At 41.4% G+C, this 13,823-nt stretch overlaps 1 protein-coding gene across 6 annotated transcripts in view; it reads left to right on the top strand.

Moving 5' to 3' along the window:
• Nucleotides 1-13,823, top strand: part of LOC146487698 (basement membrane-specific heparan sulfate proteoglycan core protein-like) — a 71,381-nt gene that overhangs the window by 4,198 nt on the left and 53,360 nt on the right. For 5 of the 6 annotated variants that reach the window (XR_014868576.1, XM_085130063.1, XM_085130073.1 and 2 more), the window contains exons 3-14: nt 168-812; nt 1,189-1,314; nt 1,752-1,864; nt 2,417-2,599; nt 3,525-8,733; nt 9,180-9,262; nt 9,542-9,628; nt 11,069-11,196; nt 11,603-11,714; nt 12,402-12,506; nt 12,608-12,735; nt 13,583-13,669. Coding sequence is in view for 5 of the 6 variants with exons in the window: in XM_085130063.1 (XP_084986189.1) it covers nt 168-812; nt 1,189-1,314; nt 1,752-1,864; nt 2,417-2,599; nt 3,525-8,733; nt 9,180-9,262; nt 9,542-9,628; nt 11,069-11,196; nt 11,603-11,714; nt 12,402-12,506; nt 12,608-12,735; nt 13,583-13,669 (7,006 nt within the window). In the remaining variant the exon portion in view is untranslated. The remainder of the gene's footprint in view (nt 1-167; nt 813-1,188; nt 1,315-1,751; nt 1,865-2,416; nt 2,600-3,524; nt 8,734-9,179; nt 9,263-9,541; nt 9,629-11,068; nt 11,197-11,602; nt 11,715-12,401; nt 12,507-12,607; nt 12,736-13,582; nt 13,670-13,823) is intronic. The other variant, XM_085130056.1, reaches the window with a different exon arrangement.

The following is a 13,823-nucleotide window of genomic DNA, read 5'->3' as shown; positions in this document are numbered from 1 at the left end:
AAATAGGTAATTTAGATACGACCCTCGAAGGATCTGTCAGTCATATCCGGCCTGATAATCTTAGCGAGTACCTTAGTTCACGCCTCTGTCATTCCATGTACATCGCCCCATAATCCATGTCCAGCGTGATGGTCATCTGTCATAGATGCTGGTTTGTTTTTTGACAGGCTGTTGTACACCCGAATTGCACCTTGGATTTGACCAGCAGGAATTGCACAGACGCCGTGCCCATTCCCCGTCGTTGAGCAGCGAAGATTATCCATGTGGCAACTATGCAGACCTGAATGCAGGAGATGTGCAATTCAAGAGTGCAACTCGTCAAACGGTAACCAGTGCAATAACCATTGCCGTTTGGGTCAAACTGCAATCCAGATACGGCATTCAGCCGATTCTTGTTTTACAAGGAGAGGCGGGTGCACTCCGCTTTGAGCTTTTCGAAGGACACATCGCATGGCGATACACTGGAACCCGCCCATCACTCGCTACATTCGAGCTGCTAAGCGCATCACCAATCATTCCAGAAAACCTCTGGACACACCTCGTCGTCCAATATGACGCTCATACTGGGCGTTCCGCGGTATTTCTTAATGGAGTGGAAACATTGAGGGGTTCGTCAAACGGAGGGTCGCTGGATATAGCATGGGGCGAGTTGACCACCATTGGTAAATATTCAATAAACGAGGCGTTAGCGCTGAAAGTAAACGGATTCATAGACGAGTTTTATATTTACTACTGCAGTGTTCCAGAGATGGTAATTCAAAGACTTGCTCAGAAGTGTCGTGTGGAGGGGAAATGTTCGCCTCTCGAATCAGGTAACTATTCGGCGATAGTTGCTTTTCAAATTAGTGTCGCATAATCAATGTAAACCCCGGCAAATTAGAAGGTTAATTATTCTTTTTCGTGGCAGAAAACAGCAGTGAAAACGTAAATAGTTTTTTCTTCACTAAAATGGCTATATTTGAGATAAATTCAAGATTTTTTTTTTCAGTCAGTAACACAAACATACTCGGTAAAAGAAAATATATATGCATCACTGACCGACAAATTCATCTATTATTAAATGACCAGTTTTCTTTCTCGACATTATAAAACGTAAGTGAGTGTGAGATTTATCAAACCTGTATTCTTGCATTTGCAGTAATTCTTTCTCTCATGCAAAACTGTTAACGTGTGCATAACGTTACTAAGTTGCAGCCGCACAGGAGTCATGTGACGACAGTAGATTTCGTTGCAAGAATGGGACGTGTGCAAGACAGGAATGGCGCTGTGACGGAGAAAATGACTGTGGAGACTGGAGCGATGAGATTGGATGTGGTAAGTCATGCTACGTTACGAGTTCATTTTCTGTCTCATCAGTTTAAAACTTAAGCTATGTTCACACCACATCTAATCTAAATAATATATACTAAATGGCTTTCTAGCGAAGGTAAATCCATAAGGGACTTTATATACATCGAATCTAAATAATGTATACTAAATGGCTTTCTAGCGAAGGTAAATCCATAAGGGACTTTATATACAGCAAGCTGTTCAATTTGGTTAACTGTTCAAACTATGCTTGGTACAAATGATTAGAAAACGTTCGCTTTGTTGATACCGGAGAGGCGCACTGGCGGCCAGACACAAAACTTAATCAATACGTAATCGGTGTCTCATTTGTGGACAAAACGTAAAACGTATTTTTGTTTTCAAAAGACACAACGAGGCCTTCATTGCCAAGTCCATAATCAAAAGTTTCCTTCTCTTTTAAGATGGATTCTGTGGTCCAGGAGAGCAAACTTCTGCCTCTCATGGGAAGTGTGTGTCGTGTTTTTGCACGGGGCGTTCACACAATTGCAGTCATGCCAACGTGTACCGAGACAGGGTGAGTGGAGAACATTGTGTAATTTGAACGCATGCGCGATCGGTGAAGTTCGATTATAACTTTACTTATTCGATGTCATTGAACAACAGTTTTACAAATTATATTTGACTTGGTCCGAATTCCTTAACTTTGTTTTACTTAGTTCAAGCTGGTATCAAAATATCGCGCAGGAGATTTTCCAAAGCTATATTCAAAATAAATGTCAGAAGCAAGACGTAGATTTTTTCTGGTTCTTTTAACCCAAATATTCCTTGTGTGGTAAACGAAAGGTCAACCTTCTTTCTCGGTTTAAGGATGTGGAAGGAGTAGATGCAGACTTTCTTGCCACTTGTTTGGAACTAGTGTCCCTTATCGGCAACGTATATGAAATTTTAATAATGCCAATCTTAGGTAGCCAACCTTTAATATTCCATCGTCGTATTGTAAGGTACAACCTGGAGAAGGGACTCCTCTTTGGCCATTATCCATTTATTACACCACTCAGGTCTTTTTTAGCTTTGGTATCTTTAATCTAACATATCTTTTTCTTTCTTAATTACATATTTATCACAGCTCAAACTAGAGCTCAAAACGTCGCCCCATGATCCAGTCGTGTACTTAGTAGATGTCAGTGGAGATAAAGTCTCTGGAGTTAAATACGCTGTTGACCAAACGAACAATGAGTTAGTGGCTCACAACGTGTCTAAAGAAACACCGCTTTACTTTGCTCTACCGAAGGGGTTTTTAGGAAAAAAGGCAAGTACAAGGATCTCTTGCTTAGCAATAGTTATGAAAACTTTGTTGGGTAGGACAAACAACAAGACATTTATTGATATTTCCAAAGGTAAAATACGGGTACCTTCAACTGGAAGAGGACTTGTCGAGGCGGGGGGGGGAGAGTCAAACATCAATAAAAAGAGAGAGAGAACACGATTACATTTTATGCAGCAGCACCTATTAAAGTAATAGTTGACAGCGTGCACAAGCGAACAGGAGTTTAATATATAAATTTAAATTAATAAAATATGCTTAATAGGTAGCTGAGCAAATTTAGCTTATTAATGAATGGGGAGATTGCAAGATAATCAACAGTTTGTAATATTCGATTTTTTGATGACCTGTTTGAATACGTTTTAGAGATCTGGGTGCAAGTAGTTTTAACTTTTCTGTTCCAGAGACATTGCGGATTTTTTTTATAGTCTCAAGTGCAGAAGAAACTGTGAATTTATTTACGATATTTATGCCCGAACGTTGCGTCACGTCCCCAGTGTGGTATTCCTTTTGTGTTATTTTTGACCGGGATAAAATTAATGAAGAAGGGACTCTGCTACCAGGGAACTACTGCATCATTTAGCAAGTATAACACTTTTTTCGTGTTTATCAGATGCCATGCCAAGCGTAATGTGAACCGCTAAGTTCATTAGCAGGCGTAGCGTAAAGAGCTGTGCTGGCCAAAGATATAGCGTAGACATAGCCAAATAATGCGTGCATGCTGTCTGCAGAAGCGTTATTTACAAGCTTGGAAGCTTTTAGCCTTTGATTAACTCGTACAAAAACATATGGTTCTGATCTTAGGAGAAAGTGTTTGTATATGATGAGAGAAAATCTGTCTTAACTATCACTATAAATAAACTACGCAACGCGTTTAAACTTATTTTTTTGTTTCTTTTGCTCTTCGTAGCTAACCAGTTATGGTGGAAAACTTCGTTACTCCATCAAGTACTCTGATGGAGATGCATTGACGGAAAATGATCCAGGAAATGAATCAAGACATGCTCGAGTGCCAAGAGATATTTTATTGTCTAGGGGCTTTGAAACAGACTACTTCATTGATAGTAACGATGACGAGCAGGCAAATGATGGATCTGGACTGACTACCATAGATCCAAATGAAACTACTCCATTGACAACAATCAGTGTCATTGAAAAAAAGACTAAAACCACCGCAGAGACTCTTTCACCTTACAGGTTTGAAAAAGCTACCTTCAAAACACTGACAGTTACACCAGATGCTACAATCACAAAAATGGAGGCTTTGGTGACTGGGGAACAAGATCAAACAACCACCTTTTCGCCAACCTCAGTCTACACAACAGCACCATCAGAACCATCTGCCACAGCAGTGGATGTTTCAACTGAGGAACAACTTGAAACAACAGAAACACCTGAAATCCCTTCCCCAGCTGCGGATGTGTCGACTGAGCAACAAGTTAAAACAACAGCACTACCTGAAACATCTTCCACACCAGCGGATGTGTCGACTGAGCAACAATTTAAAACAACAGTAACACCAGAAACATCTTCCACAGCAGCGGGTGTGTCGACTGAGGAACAAATTAAAACAACAGCAACACCAGAAACATCTTCCGCACCAGCGGATGTATCGACTGAAGAACAAAATAAAACAAAAGTAATACCTGAAACGACTTCCACAGCTAGAGATGTCTCTACTAAGGAAAATTTTGAAACAACAGCAACACCTGAAACATCTTCCACAACAGTGGATGTGTCGACTGAAGAACAAGATGAAACAACAGCAATACCTAAAACGTTTTCCACAGCTGGGGATGTGTCTACTGAAAAACAAATTGAAACAACAGCAACACCTGTAACATCTTCCACAACAGTAGATGTGTCGACTGAAGAACAAGATGAAACAACAGCAATACCTGAAACGACTTCCACAGCTGGGGATGTGTCTACGGAGGAACAAATTGAAACATCAGCGTTACCAGAAACATCTTCCACAGCAGCGGATGTCTCTACTAAGGAACAATTTGAAAAAACAGCAACACCTGAAACATCTTCCACAACAATGGATGTGTCGACTGAAGAACAAGATGAAACAACAGCAATACCTGAAACATATTCCACAACAGTGGATGTGTCGACTGAAGAACAAGATGAAACAACAGTAATACCTGAAACGACTTTCACAGCTGGGGATGTGTCGACTGAAGAACAAGTTCAAACAACAACAACAACACCCGAAACATCTTCCACAGCAGCGGATGTGTCGACTGAGGAACAAGCGCAAACTACAGCAGTACCTGAAATGCCTTCCACAGCTGGGGAGGTGTCTACTGTGGAACAAACTGAAAAAACAGCAGCACTAGAAACATCTTCCACAGCTGCGGATGTGTCGACTGAAAAACAAGTTCAAACAACAAAAGCACCAAAAGCATCTTCCTCAGTAGCGGATGTGTCGACTGAGAAAGCTGAAACAACAGCAGCACCGGCAACATCTCCCACAACAGTGGATGTGTTGACTGAGGAACAAGTTCAAACAACAGCAGTACCAGAAACAACTTCCCCAGCAACGGATGTCTCTACTAAGGAAAAAGTTGAAACAACAGCAATACCTGAAACATCTTCCACAGCAGCGGATGTGTCGACTGAGGAACAAATTAAAACAATAGCAACACCAGAAACATCTTCCACACCAGCGGGTGTGTGGACTGAGGAACAGATTAAAACAACAGCAACACCAGAAACATCTTCCACACCAGCGGGTGTGTCGACTGAGGAACAAATTAAAACAACAGCAACACCAAAAACATCTTCCACAGTTGCGGATGTGTCGACTGAAGAAAAAGTTCAAACAACAAAAGCACCAAAAGCATCTTCCTCAGTAGCGGATGTGTCGACTGAGAAAGCTGAAAGAACAGCAGCACTGGCAACATCTCCCACAACAGTGGATGTGCCGACTGAGGAACAAGTTCAAACAACAGCAGTACCAGAAACAACTTCTCCAGCAGCGGATGTCTCTACTAAGGAAAAAGTTGAAACAACAGCAACACCTGAAACATCTTCCACAGCAGCGGATGTGTCGACTGAGGACCAAGATGAAACAACAGCAATACCTCAAACATCTTCCACAGCTGCGGGTGTGTCGACTGAGGAACAAGTTCAAACAACAGCAGCACCAGAATCGTCTTCCACAGCAGCGGATGTGTCTCCTGAGGAACAAATTGAAACAACAGCAACACCTGTAACATCTTCCACAACAGTGGATGTGTCGACTGAAGAACAAGATGAAACAACAGCAATACCTGAAACGACTTCCACAGCTGGGGATGTGTCGACTGAAGAACATGTTCAAACAACAACAACAACAACACCAGAAACATCTTCCACAGCAGCGGATGTGTCAACTGAGGAACAAGCGCAAACTACAGCAGTACCTGAAACGCCTTCCACAGCTGGGGAGGTGTCTACTGTGGAACAAACTGAAAAAACAGCAGCAAGAGAAACATCTTCCACAGCAGCGGCTGTGTCGACTGAGGAACAAGTTCAAGCTACAGCAGCAGCAGCAGAAATATCTTCCACAGCAGCGGATGTCTCTACTAAGGAACAATTTAAAACATCAGCAACGCCTGAAACATCTTCCACAACAGTGGATGTGTCGACTGAAGAACAACATGAAACAACAGCAATACCTGAAACATCTCCCACAGCTGCAGGTGTGTCTACTGTGGAACAAACTGAAAAAACAGCAGCACCAGAAACATCTTCCACAGCAGCGGATGTGTCGACTGTGGAACAATTTCAAACAACAGCAGCACCAGAAACGTCTTTCACAGCAGCCGATGTCCCTACTAAGGAACAATTTGAAACAACAGCAACACCTGAAACATCTTCCACAGCAGTGGATGTGTCGACTGAAGAACAAGATGAAACAACAGCAATACCAGAAAAAACGTCTTCCACAGCTGGGGATGTGTCTGCTGAGAAACAAATTGAAAGAACATCAACACCAGAAACACCTTCCACAGCAGCGGATGTCTCGACTGAGGAACACGTTCAAACAACAGCAATACCTGAAACGTCGTCCACAGCTGGGGATGTGTCTACTGAGAAACAAATTGAAACAACAGCAACACCAGAAACATCTTCCACAGCAGTAGATGTGTCGACTGAAGAACAACATGAAACAACAGCAATACCTGAAACATCTCCCACAGCTGCGGGTGTGTCTACTGTGGAACAAACTGAAAAAACAGCAGCACTAGAGACATCTTCCACAGCAGCGGATGTGTCGATTGAGGAACAAGTTCAAACAACAGCAGCACCAGAAACGTCTTCCACAGCAGCCGATGTCCCTACTAAGGAACAATTTGAAACAACAGCAACACCTGAAACATCTTCCACAGCAGTGGATGTGTCGACTGAGGAACACGTTCAAACAACAGCAATACCGGAAACGTCTTCCACAGCTGGGGATGTGTCTGCTGAGAATCAAATTGAAACAACAGCAACACCAGAAACATCTTCCACAGCAGCGGATGTGTTGACTAAGGAACAACTTGATACAACAGAAGCACCTGAAACGCCTTCCACACCAGCGGATGTGTCGACTGAGGAACAAGTTCAAACAAGAGCACCACCAGAAACATCTTCCACAGCAGTGGATGTGTCGACTGAAGAACAAGTTGAAACAACAACAACAACACCCGAAACATCTTCCACAGCAGCAGATGTGTCGACTGAGGAACAAGCGCAAACTACAGCAGTACTTGAAACGCCTTTCACAGCTGGGGAGGTGGCTACTGTGGAACAAATTGAAACGACAGCAGCACTAGAAACATCTTCCACAGCAGCGGATGTGTCGACTGAGGAACAAGTTCAAACTACTCCAGCAGCAGAACTATCTTCCACAGCAGCGGATGTGTTGACTGAGGAGCAAGTTGAAACTACAGCACTACCTGAAACGCCTTCCACAGCAGCGGATGTGTTGACTGAGGAACAAGTTCACACAACAGCAGCACCAGAAACATCTTTTACAGTAGTGGATGTGTCAACTGAGGAACAAGTTGAACAAGTTGAAACAACAGCAACACCAGTAACATCTTCCACAGGTGAGAATGTGTTGACTGAGGAACAAGTTCAAACAACAGCAATACCAGAAATATCTTCTACAGCAGCGGATGTGTCGACTAAGGAACAAATTAAAACAACGGCAGCTCCAGAAACATCTTCCACAGCAGTGGATGTGTTGACTGAGGAACAAGTTCAAACAACAGCAACACCAGAGACATCTTCCATAACAGCGGATGTGTTGACTGGGGAACATCTTGAAACAACAGCAGTACCTGAAACGCCTTCTACAGCAGCGGATGTGTCGACTGAGGAACATGTTCAAACTACAGCAGCACCAGAAACATCTTCCGCAGCTGGAGATGTGTCAACTGAGGAACAAGTTCAAACTAGAGCAATACCTGAAACGCCTTCCATTGCAGATGTGTCGACTGAGGCAAAAGTTGAAACAACAGCAATACCTGAAACGCCTTCCTTAGTAGCAGATTTGTCGACTAAGGATCAAGTTCAAAAAACCACAGTTGTACCCTCCACAGTATACAGTACTGGAAGACCAGCTACGGAAACATCTGCAACGCCAGTTACGGAGACATCGACTACCACTGAAGATATAACAACCACTTTTATGTCTCCGTCACCCGACGATATTCAAAAAGTTACTTCGGAAACAGTGACAACGATAACAGTAGAGGTGACGGAAGCTACAACCCTTTCTCGTGATGAAACGACCACTACAACAACGCCGTTTACGCCTTCAGTTCTGACAGATGTTTTACCCAAAGAATCAACCACTGTTATGTCCTCTTCAGTTTACAGTACTGACAGACAAACAACGGAGAAATCCACAGCAATACCAGAGATACCATCCACAGCAACGGATTCAAAGACAGAAAGCCAAGATGAAAGAACTATCGCTGCGCTTGTTCTATCCTTCAGCACTGACACACCAGCAACAACAGCGTCAGTAGTTTCATCTTCCAAAGCTACAGATGCGACAACCTTCGTTGAAGATGAAACTACCACTGTTAAATCTTCTTCAGCTTCAACTTTGAAAGCAATAACTCCCACGTCAGGTTAGCGTCAATGTTTTTTGTAAGCAGTCGCTCTTTACGGACTGTACTGTTTACAAAAAACTAATCCTTTATACTATGTCTGAGCCTAAAGAACACTGAGAAGTAAATTTCAATAGTATATAAAAATTCATTGTTTTATGTTATGTTTATATTTTTTACCGTGAACTTGTGCATATTTTGCTATCAACACTTTCCCTATAACTGCGTTAGTCCCTTTCTGTTTATCGAAATTAAAAACACAGAAAGACAAAAAATATATTAGTGGAGGATCCTAACCTCGGAAAAAGTATTGTAAGGGGGAACTTAAAAAATGTCAACCTTCCAGCTTTATTCTTCTGACAAAATTCATATTTTGGTAAACTGAGCAATACATTAAACCTGCGGTAACTATAGAACGTGATTACTAGAATAGGACTTCACATATTTTTCCTTTGTTCCGTTTTTAGACCTAACAACGCCAATATCAGCTCAAGTCACAGAGCCACCATTCACTCCGACGAGTCAAGTTACAGAGGCCGTTCGACTGGTGGTATGTGTTACCAAATTCACCTTTTAATTCTTGAAGGTTTGTTCTAGTCACTCAATCTCAAAAACGCAAACTCTTTGAACTCAGAATAAAGCAAATGAACATCAAAGATAAAAAGAGTTGATATTTCAACAAACTCTCGCTACTCATAGCAGACAATACATAAGGAAAACAGTGAGAAGAACATCCATGTCCATATCCACATCCATATTAGGACTTAAAGAGTTTTAAAAAGCCATTTCGCCTTCCATCCCACTTATATTAACAAAGTTTGCCACTTAGGGGAAAGACGCCACTTTGGTTTATCATCACGAAGCGCAGCCGAGCAGTGGGAATTCTTACACAACAATGGAGATCATTCTCACTGAGGTTTGTACAACAGCCAGTCTGCGTTTTGGCCATCATTTAACAATTATCCTGCGAAATCGCACCGAATATCGCCTGATACTCAGCGGACGAGGTTGGCTAAAATCAGGCGATATTCCGCAAGATTGAAATGGATAACTGTCTTATTATTCAACCTATTGATAACACAGCACAGTTTTTTGCAGAAAGCTGGAGAAGGTCTTAATTGGTTACGTTCTTCTCCATGACACACGAAATTTCGTATATCCCAGAGTATCTGTTGTACACAGACAACGAATATTGAATGAAAAATGAGCATATTTGAACAGTGGTAAATGCGTTGAATAGTAAAAACAAAGCAATCCGTCATCCTACCCACCTCACTTAACCTATTGTGATACTGTGTGGCACTTTTGCAAATCATCTGACATGCGAAAACTTTAACGAATTCAAGAACGAGCTCTTGGGGCAGTATTTAAAGCGAGAAGAGAAACTTACTGTAATCAAGTAGAGCCCGCTTGCCGAGTCTTTATCAAAGAAGACTTTAGAACATCGGTACTTTAATGTTCAAATTTAAAAATGACCTAGTTCCCAGCAGTGAGAAACACGGATTTCAATATATCACGTTTTACTCAGTTTCTTATGGAAAGCATTCTATTATCTCCTGCCTTTTATCCCCTGAGTAAACGCTATGGCCCAGTTTGTTTATGTAAGCATTAACGCAAGAGCTGTTTATTCAGTTTCACAGACGCTGTCAATTTTAGGCGTTTTTAGGATTCTTTTCAAAATAAATCGCGTTGGAAAGATTTTTCGAAAGGCGTCCTTGAAGGTTCACAGTAACCTTATCGAAGTAAATTGCGTTAAATGAAAGCCGATCGAGAATTTTCCATTACATGATTTTACGTCCTATTTACTTATAGTGTGGACCAACCAGTTTGTCAATAGTTCTCCAAGCTAATAAAAATTTTTCTCTCTTTTTTTCTTTTGCACCGGTGGGATCCTGAGAAATTGAAATTTACGGGTAGAGATTTAATCACTTGATCCTGTTATGTTGATCAAATTCGAATTGAGTTGCCCCTTCAGTGTAGTTCACAGTCTTTCGATTCCATCACGCACCGAATCTTTTTCAAGAGACGGAGTTTGAAAGTCATGTGACAGGTAAGGCTGTCATTGGAAGCTCGTATCTGCCGGCTCGAAGGAAAAACCATTGACCTAAAATGATTCCTTGTTGGAATCGAAAATTTGTGTACTAGAAATGGATTTTTGATTCTGAAAAGTTGAAGGTTAATTTACCCTTACGATTAATCGGGCCGATATGGCCCAATTTGACAAAGAAAATGAGTGAGGAGACGAAAATCGGTCTGATTTATAAAAATATGAGGCAGTTCCTTTCTACAGCCTAAACCAAACCCTTTTGAAAGCCAAAATGTAGTGACTTTTTTTGTGGTTTTTATTATCCCTTAGGCAAAATGGCGTTTAGCCGATGGAGCACGAACTTCCAGGGACACTTTCATGAGGGTGTTATCGGACGTTCAGGCCATCTATGTAAGGGTCCCGTACAGTGGCGATGAATCAGGTCCTAAGTCAATGAGGTACGATTTCAGTTATAATCAAATGGACCGTAGTAGACTCTCTCTTGCTTCTTATGCCTCAGTTCTGCACAAATGTTATGGCTGAGAGGAATTTAGACCCAGAAATGATATGACAGTTTGAAATTTGAATGTTTCCTTTATCTAGTAAAAATACCACTTTGAGTCGATTGATCGTATTCCGGATTAAGAATAAGCGGGATGGCTCTTTGTGCAAACTTTGACTTACGCATGATAATTTAATAGCGATTTTGTACTCCAATAAATCGTACAATTTCTTATGAGCGGTTTCTTGCCATCATTGTATGTATTCCTATTCCGCACCCTAAGTGAACAGGGCCTCGGTGTTTATAAAATTGTAGCCCGGTATTCTTAGGAACATGACTAAATTCCTTTTTTGATTATAAAGCATCAAAGACCTCTCCCTTGATGTGACTAGTGAGAAAGACGCAGGGTTTGGAAAGACTTTGTTAGTTGAACGGTGTAACTGCCCAGATGGACACAGCGGTTTGTCTTGCGAGGTAACTATCAATAAACATACAAACGGTAGCTTTTCGTTACACAATTTCAGCGTGTCTATTCCTAATTGTAAACGAATTCTTAAGTTCTTGGGGAGTGGTGAAATTTCGTGCACGCGAGTGTCTGGTCCTTTAACTGATACAAGTTTCCAAAAGCGCTTCCTAGTAATATCTGGATTTGCTGAAAACAATCTACACTTTTTGTAATTGGCCCCATTACCTTTTAACTTAACCGTTGAACCGTCCCAAGCCACACTGAATTTCTTTATGTAAATTAAACCCCTAGCACGAAGCTGAGTGCAGTTTTAATTGGCGGAATATCGTAATCGAAAACAAGAAATTTTTAAGTAAGTCTCGATTGCTGCTGCTATCTTAGTTCCGGGAATAGCGCGGGATCATTTCCTCATGCACACAACGGCTGAGACTGTACCATTATATTCTTGTGAAAAGAAAACTGAATATGTCCACACGGAGATGTGTGTTCCAACCAATCAGTGTTTATCAGAAGACAACAATTTTGAGAAGAAGTATGATTAGACAGCCCGAATGGTAAATGACCATGTGAGCCCATCGAAAAGAATTCCGTTTAGAAATCTTACAAACTTTTCACTTCTCCCACCCACCACGGTTCTGGTCGCCGGATGCCTAAAAACCTATTCTGTCAATAATTCAATCTCTTTGTCTTGGCAGTCATGCAAACAGGGTTACTATCGGTCACGTGTTGGCGCGTGTATCAAGTGTGAATGTCACGGCCATTCAGATTTTGGCTGTGATCCTAAGACTGGAAGATGCAAGGTCAGTGGTTACGCTCATTATAACATTTTCTTCCTCGTTCTTTAAAAGTTAGGTCTCGTCAATAGACTGATTTCTTTTTTCTTTTCCGTTTGTTTCATCAGAATTGTAAACACAATACTGAAGGTTTACGATGCGAGAAGTGTCTGACCGGTTTCTATGGAAACGCCACGATTGGGAAATCTTCAGACTGTAAGGCGTGCCCTTGCCCTATGACGTCACCACCAAACAGGTGAACAAAGAAGACAAATTGACTTTTCTTAGTTTCCAGCTTTGGAACGCCCCCAAATACATTTTTATTGAAAAACGCACTTGTAAACCTAACAACAGTTGCATTTAAGGTTCTTTAGCAGATTGAAATCAGTTTAAGCTTGGACAATTGAAGATTATCTTCTCCCTGACGAATTCTAGTTATGCAAAATATATGTAAAGATTGAACACTTTGCCGGAAGTTTGAATTGGAAAGCTATTCTTCTGTTCTTGTACCTCTCGAAGAAAAGACAGTAACAGTTGCAACAAAAACCGGTTTCTTGAGGCGATCTTGTGCGCCGTGTATTTTGTTCTTTCAAGTTGAAGGATGTTCTTCTTTGAAAGAAATGCTTTTAAGTTTTGAAGTGAGCTGAAAAATCTGAACTAAGATTGACAAAACGACCAAGACTTAATGACCGATCCGCGAGAATTTTTTTTTTTTTTTTTTTTTTTTTTTTTTTGTCAAAAAGAAAGAGAACAAAAAAGAACCTGGAGTATTGGCTTATTGGCCTGGAGGGTAACTCACACATCCACCATAACATCTCGGCCTCGACCCGCATCGTGGAAAATTGTGTATCATAACGTATGGTGCAGAACATTGTTAACTTCCAGCGTACTAATTTAGCGGTACTGAAGAGACAAAAAATTATTTTCGTTTGTTGTTTCCTTTAATATTCTCATTACTTCATCGTCGTCGTCGCTGTAATCACCATGCTGAATCATTCCTGTTTGAGTCAGTGTTTGCACAGTTCCTATTCAGTCTTAGTTTGCCCATTCCAACCAAACACTTGTATTGTAGTTGTGTATATAACAGCTCAATTTCTCGGTAGATTTAGCCCAACTTGTTTCCTGGCGGACGATGGTCAGCCAACGTGTGATGCCTGCCCACCAGGCTATGGCGGAAGACGCTGCGAGAAGTAAGTTGATTAATTCGATTCTCAACAAACGTTTTTACGCCAGGTTTTACAGGGGAAAGGGTGTTTTGGGAATTGGACTTAGTTAAGGCTCCGTAACAGACCTTATCTTGGTGGTTTAAAAGTTTGATAAAAGCTGTGTAACGAAATACCATTG

The sequence above is a fragment of the Pavona decussata genome, unplaced genomic scaffold, assembly GCF_977016875.1.
Source record: "Pavona decussata unplaced genomic scaffold, jaPavDecu1.1 SCAFFOLD_14, whole genome shotgun sequence".
Classification (NCBI taxonomy): domain Eukaryota; kingdom Metazoa; phylum Cnidaria; class Anthozoa; order Scleractinia; family Agariciidae; genus Pavona; species Pavona decussata.
Note: the sequence above shows the minus strand (reverse complement) of the source record. Positions and strands in the feature narration are given on the sequence as shown.